This window comes from Xenopus laevis, chromosome 6L (genome assembly GCF_017654675.1).
Source record: "Xenopus laevis strain J_2021 chromosome 6L, Xenopus_laevis_v10.1, whole genome shotgun sequence".
Taxonomy (NCBI): domain Eukaryota; kingdom Metazoa; phylum Chordata; class Amphibia; order Anura; family Pipidae; genus Xenopus; species Xenopus laevis.
The window spans coordinates 12,690,616-12,709,516 of record NC_054381.1 but is presented as its reverse complement, the minus strand read 5'-3'; the positions used below and the strand labels follow the sequence as shown (position 1 = coordinate 12,709,516).

At 39.3% G+C, this 18,901-nt stretch overlaps 1 protein-coding gene across 2 annotated transcripts in view; it reads left to right on the top strand.

Moving 5' to 3' along the window:
* The first annotated feature begins 8,047 nt into the window (after positions 1-8,047).
* Positions 8,048-18,901, top strand: part of xylb.L (xylulokinase homolog (H. influenzae) L homeolog) — a 76,577-nt gene continuing 65,723 nt past the window's right edge. The window contains 7 exon segments of one of the 2 annotated variants that reach the window (NM_001114828.1): positions 8,071-8,324; positions 11,391-11,473; positions 11,784-11,853; positions 12,995-13,075; positions 14,846-14,932; positions 15,141-15,269; positions 18,037-18,102. In NM_001114828.1, the coding sequence (NP_001108300.2) occupies positions 8,085-8,324; positions 11,391-11,473; positions 11,784-11,853; positions 12,995-13,075; positions 14,846-14,932; positions 15,141-15,269; positions 18,037-18,102 (756 nt within the window). In that variant the 5' untranslated portion in view covers positions 8,071-8,084. 2 annotated transcript variants of the gene reach the window in all.

The window sequence follows — 18,901 nt, the reverse complement described above, 5'->3', positions numbered from 1 at the left end:
AATTTCTTTGTGCGCACCACAATTTATTGTGTGCACTGGCCTCAAAATATGTGTGCTTGAACAAGAGCATGCAGCTTAGAGGCGATATTGCTTATAGGTAGGAAAAGCAAAATAACATTTTTTATACATTTCCCTCCAAATATTTGCATTACAATATAAAAAATAAATAAGAAAGACAGAGTGTCCCTTTAAGAATACACTAACCATCTGGTTTGTAACAGCTGTAAAGCACTTAGAGCTCCCCCCACATGCGCATATATATATATATATATATATATATGCAGAAAAAGGGAGCTTTCTATGGGGGATAAACCAAAGCAAAGGATATGAACAACAGACTGCAAAGCAATCCTTCTTATCAATAAGGAATGTTTTTCCTTCAAGGAATTAATCCTGCTGCTGTCGGGGAAAATATAATACTTTGCTCAGCAGTTTCCATAGCCATAATCCTTGCTTTTAACATTTTCTCCAACTGTATAATCCACTGGGATGTACTGTACATCTATTGCCTTGTTATGCACTTTTCAGCAGGAGTATATATTCTAAAGCACTATTAATATGTTTAGTATAATACAGTACATCATGGATCATGGAAAATAAAGTGCTTGGCAGCCATGCAGCCATGGTTTGCTCAAATGTAGCCCCCAATAAGGCCTCCCAGCAGTAATCATGGGGCCCATACTACCGATATATTATAGCAGGGTATCGCAATTATTAGCCCACTGATCAGATGGGCCTGGGTAGTGGTGGGCCCTGTCAACAAATAAAATGGGGCCAAAATGAGAAATAAATGTCATTCACACACACATTCACACCCCTAATCCATCCACCCACATCCCAGTTATGCCAAAACTAGAATTGAAAAGATTCAGTTGAACCAAATTTGAGGCCTAATTTGTAAATCTGAACCAAAAAAACCCCACATTTTAATTAGCTGAAAATAAAATTGTAGCTTTCAGCACTTTAATATTCCATGACCTTGAGTATTGGGATTCCGTTTGGTTGAACACTTAAGGCCCCCATACACAGACTGATAAAAGCTGCCGGAAGATCGAGACAGCAATTTATTGGCCCGTGTGTGGCCCTCCAACGGGTTTCCCCGATCGATATCTGTCCGAAAGTCGGCTAGATCTCGATCTGGCAGGTTAAAAAATCCTGTCGGATCGCGGCCGCATCTGTGCGTCTATGCGGTCCCGCCGGTATCGGATGCATTATGATCCGATCGTTGGGCCCTAGGGCCCACAATCGGATCAGCCAGATATCACCCACTTCTATGGGGCAAATCGGGGAGAGATCCGCTCGTTTGGCGATCTCTACGTCTATGGCCACCTTTAGGATTCAGAGGAATCAGAATATTGCAAGTGCTGCAAGTATGGTTGTGCTAAAATGAATGCAAATATTGGATTATTGATACCATTAACTTTAAGTATGAGAGTGTAGAGAGTGCTATTTTCAAAATTGGTTTTCATTTTTTATTAGTTGTTTTTGAGAGATATATATATACATATATATACATACATATATATATATACACACACACATATATATATATATATATATATATATATATATATATATATATATATATACACACACACACACACACAAACACACACACACACACACACAGCAGCTTTCCAGTTTGCAGTTTCACCAATCTGGTTTCTATAGTCCAAATTACCCTTACAACAATGTATCCAGAGACTGGAATATGAATAGGAGAGGCCTGAATAGGAAGATGAGTTATAAAAAGTAGCAATAATAACAAATGTGTAGCCTTACAGAGCATTTGTTTTTTTTCGGGAAAGAGTCAGAATAGGAATGCAAATAATTCAAAAAGGCCAATTGAAAAGTTGCTTAGTAATAACATACTAAAAATTAATCAGGTGAACCACCACTTTAATGAATCCCCCAAAAGTGCTCAATTGCCCAGATGGTTTCAGGGCTTTTCAATTTATCTTTCATAAGAGTGCTATTTAATTCACCCAGGACAAGGCAGGCTGGGTGGATCAGGCTTTGTATGTGCAACTTGAGGATGCTGGGAAAAAAATTTACCTTTTTTTGCCCTGCCTATCAGGTAAAGCACAAAATAAAAGGGATTTATATATGAATTTGTCATGCAATACAATAACCCAGACAAGATAGCTAATCCTATTGACTGTATTGCACATGATCTGATGTGGGAAGAATGGTCACATCATACAGCTTCGTCCTATTTTAGGCTTGCTTTTAAAGGGGTTGTTCACCTTCTAACACCTTCAGTTCAGTTGGTTTCAGATAGTTCACCAGAAATAAAGACTTTTTTCCAATTACTGTTTCTGTTTGTAACTGTTTTTCTAAAATTGAAGTGTAAAGTTTAATTTTTCACCTTTTTGTATTCCCCCTCCCAGGCCGACTTTATAAGGGCAGAAAAACACGTTTAGATTCAGGGATATTAGTCACCCAACAACAAATCTCCTCTTCCTCGGGGCCACGTATTTCCCCAAATGTAAATCGCCGGCGGGATGGCAATCGTGCGCTTCGTTTTCCGAAGTCGCCCAAAGTTGCCTCACAAGGAAACTTCGGGCGACTTCGGAAAACGTATCGATCCGAGTGCCATCTGGGTGTCATCCCGCCACCGATTTCGATTCTAGCAGGAGATTAGTCACCCCGAAGAGGAGATTTGTCGCTGGGCAACTAATCTCCCCGAATCTGAGCGTGTGCCTTAAAAGAGTGTTCACCTTTAAGTTAGCTTTTAGTATGTTATAGAATAGCTAATTGTGAGCAACTTTTCTATTGGTTTTCATTATTTTTTTTTATATAGTTTTTGAGTTATTTGCATTCTTCTTCTTCTGACTCTTTCCAACTTTCACAAAGGGTGAATTGCTATTGCTGCTTTTTTTACTCATCTTTCTATTTACGGCTTCTTCTATTAATATTCCAGTCTCTTACTCAATGCAGTGCATGGTTGCTAGGGTAATTGAAATCTAGCAACCAGATGGCTAAAATTGCAAACTGGAGAGCTGCTGAATATAAAGCTAAATAACTCAAAAACCACAAATAATAAAAAATGAAAACCAATTGCAAATTGTCTACATCATACTAAAAGTTAATTTAAAGGCGAACAACCGCTTTAAACTATTTTAAATTGATACATTTAGTGGATTCATTTCTTATCTCTGTCCCTGCTGAGCAGAATCCCTGAGTTTTATGACAGGCAGCTGTTAGAATTGATACAATAGTTGCACTTATATTCCCCATAGATCCTACTGAGAAATGTATCAACTAATGGAGCAAATTGTAACAATTCTGCCACTAGATCACGACTGAAACACCAACATTCAACTTTAACCTTCAATTATGGAAAAATGGAAAGCTGAACCAACTGAATTGAAAAAAAGTGTTTGGAAGGTGAATAACCCTTTGAAGGGGAGCACCACCCAAAAATATAAGGCTAGCCGAGGGAATATACATTAATTAAGTTTCTCAGTAGTTTTAAAGTTGCTCAAATATGTAATTGCAATTGAAAGCTTGTTGGTCGATTTCTAAATGGGTGGTTCACCTTTAAGTTAACTTTTAGTATATTATTGAATGGCTAATTCTAAGCCTTTGTTTTTTTTCTTTTTTCAAGTTTTTGCCTTCTTCTGACTTTTTCTAGTGTTCACATGAGGTCACTGACCTCATCTAAAAACAAATTGTCGGTGAGGCTACAGATGTATAGTTACTGCTACATTTTATTACTTATCTTTATATTCAGGCCTCTCCTATTCATATTCCAGTCTCTTATTCAAATCAGTGCATGGTTGCTAGGGGAATTTGGACCGTAGCAGCCAGATGCCTGAAATTACAAACTGGAGAGCTGCTGAATAAAAAGCTAAACAACTCAAAAACCACAAATAATAAAAAATGAAAACCAATTGCAAATTGTCTCAGAATATCCCCCTCTACATCATTCTAAAAGTTAATTTAAAGGTGAACAACCCCTTTAAATGTAAATAATAGAAACTGTAAACTCTTCACATAAAGCAACATTGATTGGCTCGATTGATTCTGACCCAATACCAAGACACAGCAGCGATAAAGCAAGGCAAGACTTTTTGTCTGACGTTACAAAATACAACAAAAATATAATGTGACTTAACATAAAATAGTAGCTGAATAAGAAAAAACAACCCCCCCCCCTTACCTTATTGGAGAAGATACTTGGCAGGTACATTATTGGTGCTGGAAGCAAATAAAATAGGATTATCAATGAAAGTCTGTTATGGCAGCAGATAGATAATACACATTGTATTCTTCCCATGTATAAATATAATATGGGCAAACAGTACAACTTTAAGAAGACAAAATACAAAGTAGGAAACAAAAACCTTGAAAGGAGTTAAAAACAAAACTTAATGGCACTGGTAGTTAAGGTGAGGGTATATATCATTTCAGGCTGCGTGGAACGAATCGGTTAAATAAAGTTCTGTTGTGTCAGTGCTAGTGGGCCAATTCCAGCAGAGCATTGAAAAGGGCAAGCAAAGAAATCTGACTTTGTATTTAATGGGCATAAAGTATCACCTGGAGGGAAATAAAGTAAGAGAGAAACAAGTGCAAGCTTTGTGCTGGCATCACTGGGAGCAATTAATTCTGAACAAATAACTAGAGCCTAATATGTACACTCAAAGGGAAAACAGACGAAACCAGTCTGACTGTATTTGGTCTCATGATCGGCTTCTTTGTGACAGTTAACAAAAACACATGAATTATCATGGCTGCTATGTTGTAAGTAAGAATAGGTGTAGGGCCTGACAAGAAGAAGATTTGCCCAACCTACCTTAGTGTACAGTCCTGCGCAGAACCAACTTCTAAGACCCGGACCTGACCCAAACCCGCAGCCTGCGACCTGAACCGCAACCCGCATATTTACCCACTTTGATCCACTACTGACCCGGACCCGCAACTACCTTATCTACAACCCGACCCGCAACCCACTGACCGCCATCAAACAGAAAGTGAAGGTGCTGCAAACCGGACGTAACATCATCCAAAGTGGGCGGGGACTGAAACACGTTTTGTAAAATTTTAAAAGGACTAAAATATAGACAATATAACATAAGATAAGAAATTTAGATGAGACCCGCACCTGAAAATCCTCCCCTCATTCCGCAGGGTACCTGCTTTTTTTGTGCAGGGCAGCCATCAGGGGGAGACAGGGGGGGGAGAGTTGTAGGGGGCCTGAGGGTAAGGGGGGCCCGGAACACTTACTTGATTAGCCAGGCCAACCATCTTTCTGAGAGCTGCTGACTTTGGGAAGGCATGGACGTTTAAGGGGCCTTGGCCACCAATTTTTTTTTCTCATGTGGGGTCCTAGCCACCAATATTTTTTAATGGGGGGGCCCTGACCACCAATATATTTTTATTTTTTATTAACATGTGGGAACCCTAGCCCCCAATATTTTTTTTGTTTTTTTACTGTGTGGTGGGGAGGGCGGACCTGTAGGTGGGGCTTGCTGTGGGCGCAGCCCAGGACGCCCAGGAAATTTTGTTGGGGGCCCTGCGATTTCTGATGGCGGTCCTGTTTTCGCGGGTACCCGACCCGCTGCAGGACTCTACCTTTGTGTCACAATCTTGCCCTGCTTTTGCCATCTTGCTTTAGTGCCACTAAGGGCATGGCAAGGGCACGAGAGGGCGTAACTGGTATTCTAGGGTTAGTTTAGAGGAATGACTTAAATGTTCCAATTTGGGAGATTCCTGTGTACAATTTAGGGCATGTCGGTGTCAAAATGCAAAAAACTGCTGTAGCTGGGCTCTTTCTATATACAGTAGGACGTTGGCATACGTATGGCACCATTGCATAGTTACCAATAGTGCTATTAGCAATAGACTTAGCAATTGTGCGTTACATCTGTTAAATTACCCAAGTGTATCACCTGTGGGAACAAGCCCTCGTACAGCATTTCCAGCATAGGAGTAGCAGTCTGCCATATTGCCAATGATCCCCACAGCCCATTAGATCTATAAGCCAACATTCCATATTTGAAAAGTACTGTGCAGCTGTTTCCTTTGCCTTCCCAAGCTTCTTTATCTCCTGAACTCTTTTATCCTGTAAAGCAGTGATTCAAACAATGGGTTTCAGATTGGATCCCTGACCTCTGCCATCTAAATAGCAATCTGCAAATACAGCTTTGTGACCTATTATCTAGAATGCTCTGGACCTTTGTATCTCCGTTAAATGAAACATTAAATAAACCCAATAGTATTGTTTTGCCTCCAATAAGGATTAATTATATGTTAGTTGGGATCAAGTTCAAGGCCCTGTTTTGTTAATACAGAGATAAAAAGTCAGTTTTAAAAATCTGAATTATTTGATTAAAATGGAATCTATGGGAGATTGCCTTCCCTTTATTCTGAGCTTTTTGGATTACGGGTTTCCAAACAATGGATCCTAAAGCTGTACATCTAGAAACTCAGTCGTTAAGCATCTTTGTGGAAGGAAGGAAGGTAATATAATTATCTGACTGCACAAAAGGGGCTTTAAAAAAAAAATCATGAAGCAATTAATTCCCCTAAATTATTCTGGTGTTACTCAGACCTTCTATAATATACTGATCTCTGAAACAAGTAAATCAGGTTCAGTAAGAGCAAAGAGACAGGCACAATAAAATCAGAATATTTGTTAAAGAGGTTGTTCACCATTAAATTAAAGGAACAGTAACAACAAGTTACTAGTGTCCAAATTACCCTAGCAACCATGCTTTGATTTGAACAAGAGACTGAACTATGAGTAGAAGAGGTGCTGCATAGAGAGATGAGTAATAACAAGTAGCAATAACTATACATTTGTAGCCTTACAGAGCACTTGTGTTTAGATGGGATCAGTGACCCTATATGAAAGCTGGAAAGTGTCAGAAGAAAAACGGAAAATAATTGAAAAACTTTAAAAAAGAAAAAATGAAGGCCAGTTGAGAAGTTGTTTAGAATTAGCCATATCCTTTGAGGGGACTGGTGGAGGCCACACTAGCAGCTAGTGCTGCTTTTTACCATCAATGTCTATGCAAAAGGCTGTATACACTAAGGGCTAGTCCACACGGGGAGATAGCCCTGCGTTTGCGGTCGCGGCGACAAAGCGCCGCGCCAGTCGCCGCGACCGGCGCAGGCGACAGTTTTGTATGGGCGCCTATGTAAAAACGCCTGTGCTAACCACACGAGGCGATGCGCTTTTCAACAGTCGCCTGAAAAAGCCTGGCGAGGCATTTTCAGGCGACTGTTGAAAAGCGCATCGCCTCGTGTGGTTAGCACAGGCGTTTTTACATAGGCGCCCATACAAAACTGTCGCCTGCGCCGGTCGCGGCGACTGGCGCGGCGCTTTGTCGCCGCGACCGCAAACGCAAGGCTATCTCCCCGTGTGGAATAGCCCTAAAAAGGATTTACATATAGACATGTCATATATAAAGAAGAGAACAATTAATAATATTCCTTATTTCATACCTCCCAACATTTTGGAAGTAAAAAGAGGGACAAATTTTTTTTTCCCGCACGTAGCGCAGCAATTTTTTGACCACACCCCTTTCTGTGGCCACACCCCCTAATTACCATGTTTGTTTTACAAAATTTGGCAGGTTATGAAAGTTTGAAAATATTTCTCCTTATCTAAACTGTGTTTTTGTGTCTCAAAATTGTTACAAAGTATCTTATTTGCACCTGTTAACTGTTCTGGGCTCTCTGCTAAAAGCCAATTAAGTGAGAAACTTTGTTTCTTTTTCTGGCTGTTCAGTGCAGAGAAAAGAGAGACTTTCCAGTACAAATGAGAGACTGCGGGTTGAGCTGTCAAAAGAGGGACTGTCCCTCCGAAAAAGGGACAGTTGGGAGGTATGAATTATTTATATAGCCCTAACATATTCCACAGTTAATTCCCAGATCAGTCCCTGTCCCAGTAGGGCTCACAATTTAATTTTATTCTGTAAACAAGTAAGATTGTACAGATTAACGGCTATAGGGCAGTGTGTGTGTTTGTAAGATCTGAGCTGCTGGAACCAAAGTGCTGCTGATCTCTCTGCACGGAGGAATCATATTACAGGCGAGCGTGTCAGGAAGGAAGCTGGGTTACACCACAGGAAGCAATGGGGGGCAGAGTCTGGGAAATCTGTTTGTTTCTAAATAAACCATGTACTCCCAGTGAGCAGCAGTGCGTGGGGTTGGTTAGAGTAACTATTAGCTGGTTACTAATTGATCCCAGAGCAAGAGGGGTCAGGCACACGGTGCTGCAGCTGCTCACTACATGCAGTGTCTGTGCTACTTTCCTGTGTCCCACTATGGACTCTGAATCTTATTACCTGGGGTTTGACTTCAGCACACAGCAGGTACGCAGGGGAAGGGGATTAAAGAAAACATTAGGTCGATTTACAGCAACAGCAAACCTGAGTAAGAATACCGTAATCAGGGCACTTTAGAAAATGCCATAAGCAGGATCAATTATATACAGGTATGGGATCCGTTATCCGGAAACTCCTTATCCAGAAAGCTCCGAAATCCAGAAAGGCTGTCTCCCATAGACTCCGTTTTAAGGAAATAATTCAAACTTTTGAAAACGGGTCGCTTTTTCTCTGTGATAATAAAACAGTAGCTTGTACTTGATCCCAACTAAGATATAATTAATCCTTATTGGAAGCAAAACCAAGTACGGTAGGTGTAATATATAAAGATCCAAATTTGGAAAGATCCCTTATCCAGAAAAACCTGAGGTCCCAAGCATTCTGGATAACAAGTCCCATACCTGTATAAACATCATTGTGCCTTTGGGAGCCTTTCTCTCTATATTTTGGTGTTTGAGTAAATATAAACAACTGAATGGTGGACAACATGGTATTACATGGCTTTACATGTCAACTTTTAATGTGTTATAGAATGGTTAATTCTAAGCAACTTTTCAACTGGCCTTCATTTTTTTCTTCGTTATAGATTTTGAACTATTTGCTTTTTTTCTTATGATTCTTTCCAGCTTTCAAACGGGGGTCACTGACCCCATCTAAAAAACAAATGCTTTGTAAATCTACGAATTTTATTACTCGCCTTTCTATTCAGGCCCCTCCTATGCATATTCCAGTCTCTTATTCAAATCGGTGCATGGTTGCTAGGGTAAAACGGACCCTAGCAACCAGACTGCTGAACTTGCAAACTGGAGAGCTGCTGAATAAAAAGCTAAATAACTCAAAAAACACAAATAAAAAAATTAAAACGAATTGCAAATTATCTCAGAATATCATTCTCTACATTATACTAAAAGTAAAGATCAACAATCCCTTTTATGCAGCCAGTCAAGTTCCTATTAGCTGACGGGGGTGTTAGCAAAAAGTGCCAAAAAGGAGAAATAAACCCTAAAAATGAATAGGGCTAAACATTACGTATTTTATATACTGAACTTATTGCACCAGCCTAAAGTTTTAGCTTGTCAATAGCAGCAATGATCCAGGACTTCAAACTTGTCACAGGGGGTCACCATCTTGGAAAGTGTCTGTGACACTCACATGCTCAGTGGGCTCTGATTGGCTGTTGAGAAGCTAAGCTTAGGGCTCGTCACTAATTATCCAGCAGAAAATGAGCTTCCCCTGTAATATAAGCTGATGCTACAGGTTTGCTGATTATTAAATTCTGATACTAATTGCACTGGTTTCTGTGCTGCCATGTAGTAATTATCTGTATTAATTACTAATCAGCCTTATATTGTGACATTTCTATTCTATGTGTACTGTATATTGTGAGTGGGTCCCTAAGCTCAGTAAGTGACAGTAGCACAGAGCATGTGCAGTGAATCAGCAGAAAAGAAGATGGGGAGATACTGGGGCATCTTTGGAGACACAGATCTTTACTGCTAAAGGGCTGTGGTTGCCTTGGGCTGGTACAGAAACCCAAAACATCATGTACAACATTTCTACCTTCTTTAGTTTAACTTTCCTTGTCCTTTAAAGGGGAACTATCGCGAAAATGAAAATTTAATCTAAGCTTCATCATAGTAAAATAAGAAGCTTTCTAAATGCAACCAATTAAATATTCTGCATTGTTTCTGAAATAATGAAGTTTATCTATCTGCTGCATGAAGACAGAATGAAGAGAAACAGATGCTGAGAGAGGAACAGTGAATATAAACTAGATTATTTCAGAAACAGTACAGAATTTTTATTTTTAATTTTAAAATTTCTTACTTCAGTATGAGAAAGCTTATATTAAATTTTCAGTTTCGCAATAGTTCCCCTTTAATACACACCATGGCTCCTGGCTGGCCAGTGTAACCCTGAACGTGACAGTCAGTGTTTGGAACGTGTCTTGTAGCCACATTTATCATGAACTTGAGTGGGGTTGGAAGGGCGAGTAGGCGGCCAGCGAATGGGCGGATACGGTTCTGGATTAAAACCCCTTGCAAGATCCGCCAGTATCCAATTCCAGGTACTAAAGCCTAAAAGGATTATTAGGCTTTGTATTGCGCCACACACTAGGATATTACATGGGTAATGCAAACCTTCTGCCCAATGAGCCTGTCCCTGTAATGCAAGGCGATCCTGTTCTATCAATAAACGCTTTAAGCCGTAAATGTCACATTTGCATGGTTGGAGGCCCTGTATTCCCTTACATCCCCCCTCTCCTCGGCTTTATTGGTAGAAACTGTAATAAACCTGTTAGTGGATATGGGTTGGCAGGATCCTACATTTAAAGAGGAACTGCCATTTCAGTCAGAATGCCCTAACTGTAATCGTTAATCTTCTTGAGATGAGCTTTAACGGAACATGGGTCATATCTGTTACATTTTTTCCTAACTAACTGTATTAGAAACATTATTTATTTAGCACATCCTATCTATTTAACCAGTTTTTGTTTTTACACTGAACAATTCCTTTAATAGATCTAACTGCCCATCTACCTATACGTTTTGACCCTTTCCAGCTTTCAAATGGGGGTCACTGACCCCATATAAAAAAACAAATGCTCTGTAAGGCTACACATTTATTGTATTATTACAATACAATAAATTATTATTACTTTCTATTCAGGCCTCTCATATTTCCAGTTTCCTATTCCTATCAATGCATGGTTGCTATGGTCATTCACACCATAGCAACCAGATTGCTGAAACTGGAGAGCTGCTGAATAAGAAGCTAAATTACTCAAAAACCACAAAAAATTAAAGCTAAATGCAAATTGTCTCGAAATATCACTCTCTACATCATACTAAAAGTTAATTTAAAGGTGAACAACTCCTTTAAAGCAATATGTTTGATTTAATGTTCACAAAAAAAAAAGATGTATGATGGGTAACCAGTTAATACCAGTACGTACAGCTGCAGGAAAGTTCATGCTAATAGGTAATGTGTATTAATAAACCCTTTGCTTACCATTTATTTTCTCATGCAGCTCTTTTTTTTTTTATTCCTCAGCTAAAGGTAATTGCAATTAATGAGGACCTGCAAGTTGTTCATGAAGATAACGTCCAATTTGATAGAGATTTACCAGAGTTTGGGTAAGCGAACACCATGATTCATTTTTGGGGAAAAATACCATTGAAGCCAATACAAGGGCACCTATAATAATACAAAAATTCTTTCCCCCACCAGATTTTGTGAGCTAATAAAGCCTGCACTCTGATTGGGGGAAACAGTAGTATTTTGTAAAGAAAACAGTTTTTTGCTGGATTTTATGTTTTTCAGGAATTTACGCCAATTTGAGTGAAACCCACTGTATTTAAATGCTTTTAGGTCAGGGAACAATGTAGCTATAAGCGCAAGAAGGCACTGTACATACAGTAACTCATGGTATGGAATTTGTTTCAGGACACAAGGTGGCATTCATACTCACAGGGATAAACTGACTGTCACATCTCCAGTGTTAATGTGGGTTAAGGTAAGAATAAATGTAATATAATGGTACATGTTGATCATTGTACCCTTCCCAGTTAAAGCAACAGTAACACCAAAAAATGAAATGGCTTTAAAGTATTTACAATATAATGCACTGTTGCACTGCACTGGTAAAACTGATGTGTTTGCTTCAGAACACTACTATAGTTCATATAAACAAGCTGCTGTGTAGCCATGGGGGCAGCCATTCAAGCACAGGATACACAGTAGATAACAGATAAGTACTACTATAGTTTATATAAACAAGCTGCTGTGTAGCCATGGGGGCAGCCATTCAAGCACAGGATACACAGTAGATAACAGATAAGTACTACTATAGTTTATATAAACAAGCTGCTGTGTAGCCATGGGGGCAGCCATTCAAGCACAGGATACACAGTAGATAACAGATAAGTACTACTATAGTTTATATAAACAAGCTGCTGTGTAGCCATGGGGGCAGCCATTCAAGCACAGGATACACAGTAGATAACAGATAAGTACTACTATAGTTTATATTGACAAGCTGCTGTGTAGCTGTGGGGACAGCCATTCGAGGCTCAGGTCACATAGCTGATAACAGATGCATTCTGCAAAATCCCTTTGTATTATATTACAGAGCTTGTCTGTTATCTGCTGTGTATCCTGTGCCTGTTCTCCTTTTTCAGCCTAAATGGCTACAGAGCAGCCTACAGGTGTGTAACTACAGAGGAAGCAGACCCTGCGGCTGCAGGGGGACCCAGGTGGTATAGGAAACCCTACGAGGACCAAAGAAAGAGCAATATCAACATATATTCTTAAAACAGGAGAACCTCTCTATATGTTGGAGGCCCTAAAACAAATTTGCTGTGGGGCCCAGGAACATCTGGCAGCCTAGCTAGATTGTATACACAAAGCTGATTATCTCTTGTTGTAAAAGATATAATGAAAATATTGATTTAAATATAAAGAATTAGAGGGATAATTTTTCATCACATCACACTGATCGGGTATGTCAGCCATGATGCTGTGCGACTCTCTCTTGGCTTGGCCTATAAAACTTATTTAGTTTAAACTAATATGGAGAAGTGTCTCATGTTAATAAGCTTAGCAGCAACTAGACCACATGCCTCTTGTAACCTGTTTCCCCTGAATACCTTTTACAGGCCCTGGACATGATCCTGGATAGACTGAAATCATCCGGATTAAACCTTGGCAGAGTCAGAGCTCTATCAGGTACAGGGCAGGTGAGTTCATGATGACAGTGGGAGCTGCCATAGGCTTGTCTCAGGCAACTGATTCAACATAGAGTGCAGTAAACCAGCACAATCTGTTTATTGGCACAAGTAAAACCATGATTTTTCATATTTTCTATTGACCCTAAGGGCATTAAGGGCATTAACTAAAATAACGCATGCTTTTAATTAAAGGGGTAGTTCACCTTTAAGTAAACTTTTAGTATGTAATAGAATGGTCATTTCTAAGCAACTTTTTCCATTGGTTTTCATTATTTATTTTCTATAATTTTATAATTATTGCTCTTTCCAGCTTTCAAATGGGCGTCGCTGACCCCATCTAAAAATCAAATGCTCTGTAAGGCTACAAATGTATTGTTATTGCTAATTTGTATTTCTCATCTCTCTAGTAAGGGCCTCTCCTATTTATATTCCAGTCTCTTATTCATATTGATGCATGGTTGCTAGGGTAATATGAACCCTAGCAACCAGATGGCTGGAATTGAAAACTGGAGAGCTTCTGAATAAAAAGCTAAATAACTCAAAAACCACAAATAATAAAAAATGAAAATCAATTGCAAATTGTCTCAGAATATCACTCTCTACATCACACTAAAAGTTAACTCAAAAGTTGAACAACCCCTTTAAGGTGGAAGTGATGGGCAAACTGCCATCTTATCTTGCCAGATGTTACTGAACTACAGCTAGGGGACCTGTTATCCAGAATGCTCGGGTAAGGGATGTTTCTGTTATTTGGATCTTCATACCTTCTCCACTAAAAAAACATTTAAATATTAGGGATGCACCGAATCCACTATTTGAGATTTGGCCGAATCTCTAAATCCTTTGTGAAATATTCGGCTCAATACCGAATCCGAATCCTAATTTGCATATTTGCATATGCAAATTAGGGGCAGAAAAAGAAAAAGTGAAAGAAATGTTGTACTTCTTTGTTTTGTGATGAAAAGTCACATGATTTCCCTTCCCACCCTTAAGTTGCATATGCAAATTCGGATTCGGTTCGGCCAGGCAGAAGGATTCGGTCGGATGTGAATCCTGCTGAAAAAGGCCGAAACCTATTCAATATTAATTAAATCCAATAGATTATTAGGATAAATAGGATTATATAGGAGTAATAAAGTTTTAGTTTTCAAAAATATCTAATTTTTAAAAATGTGAATTACTTGATTATAATAGAGCCTATGGGTGATGGCCTTCCCGTGAGTTAGAGCTTTTTGGATAACCGGTTTCTGGATAACAGATCCCATACCTGTACAACATGACGCAGCTGAAGGCTTTAGTTAGCTGCTGGGTCGTATCGTATTCTTTTTATTCTACAGATCACAATCTTTGCTTACAAATAAGGTGATTCTGCTTCCAACCCCAGCATTGCATTGTGTAGGGCAGTGATCCCCAACCAGTAGCTCTTGAGCAGTTGTCCCCAACCAGTAGCTTGTGAACATGTTGCTCTCCAACCTCTTGGATGTTGCTCCCAGTTGCATCAAAGCAGGTGCTTATTTTTGAATTCCTGGTTTGGCGGCAAGATTTGGTTGTATAAATAAACAGGTGTACTGACAAAAAGAGCCTCCTGTAGGCTACCAGTCCATATAGGGGCTACCAAACAGCCAATCACAGCCCTTATTTGATTTCCACATTGATTTTTTCATGCTTGTGTTGCTCTCCAACTCTTTTTAACATTTAAATGTGGCTCACGAGTAAAAATGGTTGGGAACCCCTGGTGTAGGGCAACTGTCATCTGATCTTGTTGTGTTTATGTTGCAGCAACATGGCAGCGTCTACTGGAAAAAAGGAACAAGGGACCAGCTGCAGCATTTAAATGCAGCCCTTCCTCTTCACAGCTTGTTAGAGGTAGTGTTTCCTACTTCATTTCTTTCCTTCTTTATGTAAATTGCAGTATTTCAAACCATCTGTTACTCCTTTGCCAGGTTACTAAGGCAAGTGGGACCCTAGCAACCAGATAACAGTTTCAGGTTGAGGGGAGTTGCGGAACACAATGGTTTTGTTACGGTGGGCACCCCCCCTGAAAGAATTTCCTACCTTCACTGTATTTCCGCAGGCATGTTTTTCCATCATGGATAGTCCAATATGGATGGATTCCAGCACTTCCACAGAATGTCGCCACCTGGAGGAAGCTGTTGGTGGGGCACAGGAACTAGCCAACATCTCTGGATCCCGTGCATATGAGGTAGATTGGATTGGGACCAAATAGAATATTAATGTGTATAGTAAGGGAAAACGTGTTCACCTTGAATGCTGGTAAAACTTTTCAATGTGCCCTTGCCCTATATTATAGCTAGGGACGCAACAAATCCACTATTTGGGATTCGGCCGAATCCCTGAATTCTTTGTGAAAGATTCGGCCGAATAACAAACGCAAATTTGCAAATGCAAATTAGGGGAGAGCAAGGAAAAGTGAGAAAAAAAGATTTTGCTTCCTTGTTTTGTGACAAAAAGTCATGTGATTTCCCTTTCCACTCCTAATTTGCATATGCAAATTAGTATTTGGCTTCGGTTTGGCCAAGTTAGAATCCTGCAGAAAAAGGCCAAATGCCATGGTGCATCCCTAATTATAACCCCCCTTTTAACTAGACTACTTATATGACTACTTATATACGGGGATTTAAAATGTTATTCTTTTCCTTGTTGTTCTTTGTACAAAAGCAGATCAGTGTCTGCCCTCTAGTGGTTACTTTCAGACACTGCTCGTGTTCTCTGAGCACCTAGTGTTCTGCCACTTACCACCATAATAGTTACATAGTTAGTTACATAGTTAAATCAGGTTGAAAAAAAACAGTCCATCAAGTTCAACCCCTCTAAATGAAAACCCAGCATCCACACACACACCCCTCCCTACCTTCACATAAATTCTATATACCCATATCTATACTAACTATAGAGTTTAGTATCACAATAGCCTTTGATATTATGTCTGTCCAAAAAATCATCCAAGTCCCTCTTATAGTCATTAACTGAATCAGCATCACAACATCACCCGGCAGTGCATTCCACAACCTCACTGTCCTGACTGTGAAGAACCCCCTACGTTGCTTCAAATGAAAGTTCTTTTCTTCTAGTCTAAAGGGGAGGCCTCTGGTACGGTGATCCACTTTATGGGTAAAAAGATCCCCTGCTATTTGTCTATAATGTCCTCTAATGTACTTGTAAAGTCTAATCATGTCCCCTCACAAGCGCCTTTTTTCCAGAGAAAACAACCCCAACCTTGACAGTCTCCCCTCATAATTTAACTCTTCCCTCCCTCTAACCAGTTTAGTTGCACTTAGTCTCTGCACTCTCTCCAGCTCATTTATATCCCTCTTAAGGACTGGAGTCCAAAACTGCCCCCATACTCCAGATGAGGCCTCACCAGGGACCTATAAAGAGGCAGAATTATGTTTTCATCCCTTGAGTTAATGCCCTTTTTTATACAAGACAGAACTTTATTTGCTTTAGTAGCCACAGAATGACACTGCCCAGAATTAGACAACGTGTTATCTACAAAGACCCCTAGATCCTTCTCATTTAAGGAAACTCCCAACACACTGCCATTTAGTGTATAACTTGCATTTCTATGATTTTTGCCAAAGTGCATAACCTGCATTTATCAAAATTGAACCTCATTTTCCAGTTTGCTGCCCAGTTTTCCAGTTTAGACAGATCACTGTGCAAAGTGGCAGCATCCTGCATGGAACCTATAGTTCTGCACAATTTAGTATCATCTGCAAAAATAGAAACAGTACTTTCAATGGCCACCTCCAGGTCATTAATAAACAAGTTGAAAAGCAAGGGACCTAGTACAGAGCCCTGCGGTACTCCACTAACAACACTGGTCCAATTAGAAAATGTTCCATTTACCACCACTCTTTGTAGTCTATCTTTTAGCCAGTTCTCTATCCAGGTACAAATACTATGTTCCAGGCCAACATTCCTTCATTTTACCAGTAACCTTTTGTGTGGCACTGTATCACATGATTTAGCAAAGTCTAAGTAAATCACATCCACTGCCATCTCAGAATCGAGGTCTCTACTTACCTTCTCATAAAAAGAAATTAAGTTAGTCTGGCAAGATCTATTACTCATAAAACCATGCTGGCACAAACTCATAGTATTATGATTTGCTATGAAGTCCAGTATCTTATCCTTTATTAACCCTTCGAAAAGCTTTCCTACCACTGACGTCAGACTAACTGGCCTATAGTTTTGAGGCTGATAATAAGTTTTGTATAGTTCCTTCTTAAAGGGGTTGTTCACCTCTGAATTAGTGTAATAGTGAAATTTGCAATTGATTTTCATTTTTTTTATTTGGGGTTTTGAGTTATTTAGCTTTTTATTCAGCAGCTCTTCAGTTTGCAATTTTGATAATCTGGTTGCTAGGGTTCAAGTTACCCTAGCAACCATGCATTGATTTGAATAAGAGACTGGAATATGAATAGGAGAGGCCTGGATAGAAAGATGAGTAATAAAAACCAGCAATGACAACAAATGTGTAGGGATGCATTGAATCCAGGATTCGGTTCCGGATTTGGCCTTTTTCAGCAGGATTCAGATTTGGCTGAATTCTTGTGCCTGGCTGAACTGAATCTGAATCCTAATTTGCATATTGAAAGAAACTATAGCAAAGAAAAAATGAAGGCCAATTGAAAAGTAACTTCGAATTAGTCATTCTATAACATACTAAAAGTTAACTTAAAGATGAACTGCCCTTTAACAGCTACTCACCCTATGGCATTGCAGATTTTATTCTGCTGGCCAATTGCAGCCCACTTAGACCTGGATTTAGGAATAGTATCTCAGATTTCCTAACAGTACATTTTATACAGTTGCCGCAAAATGCTGGATTACTGTACTTACACTTTTTGTTGTGATCATATTTGCCCTTTAATGTTGAGAGATAATGAAATGATTCTATCGAGAACTTGCTTGGAAATATAAAGTTTTCTGCCTTTATTTTCCAGCGCTTTACAGGAAATCAGATTGCTAAAGTTTTTCATCAGAATGCAGAGGTTTACTCGCAGACAGAGGTCAGTTTATTGCTTTATAATTAGCCCCACCCTCGTTTCCCAAATGGAATTCTTTAGGGGAGCTTAGCTGCTATGTTTCCAAGCACTACCCCACGACTATATACATGTAATGGGGACACCCAGCACCTTACCCACCTTCAATATTGTTTCACATTCTGTCACATTGTTTCTGGTTTTCTAAATTAGCAATTATTACACTGCTTATACAGGTATGGGATCCATTATCAAGAAACCCGTTATCCAGAAAGCTCTGAATTACTGAAAGGCTGTCTCCCATAGACTTTATTTTATCCAAATAATTAAAATTTTTAAAAATAATTTCCTTTTTCTCTGTAATAATAAAACAGTACCTTGTACTTGATCCCAACTAAGATATAATTAATCCTTATTGGAAGCAAAATCAGCCTATTGGGTTTATTTAATGTTTATATGATTTTATAGCAGGTAAGGTATAGAGATCAAAATTACAGAAAGATCCGATATCCAGAAAACACCAGGTCCCATGCATTCTGGATAACGGGTCCCATACCTGTATGTTATAGAATGGCCTGTTCTAAGCAACTTTTCAATTGATCTTTATCAAAACTATTGCCCTGTGAGGCTACTTATTGTTATTACTTTTTACTTATTATCTTTCTGTTTCTGCCCTCCTCTGTTCACATTCCAGTCTCTCTTTTAAACCACTGCCTGGTTGCTATGAATAATTTGGTCCCTAGCAACCAGCCGCTGAAATTCCAAACTGGAGAACTGCTGAACAAAAAGCTAATGAATTTTAAAAAAAATGAAGACCAATTGCAAA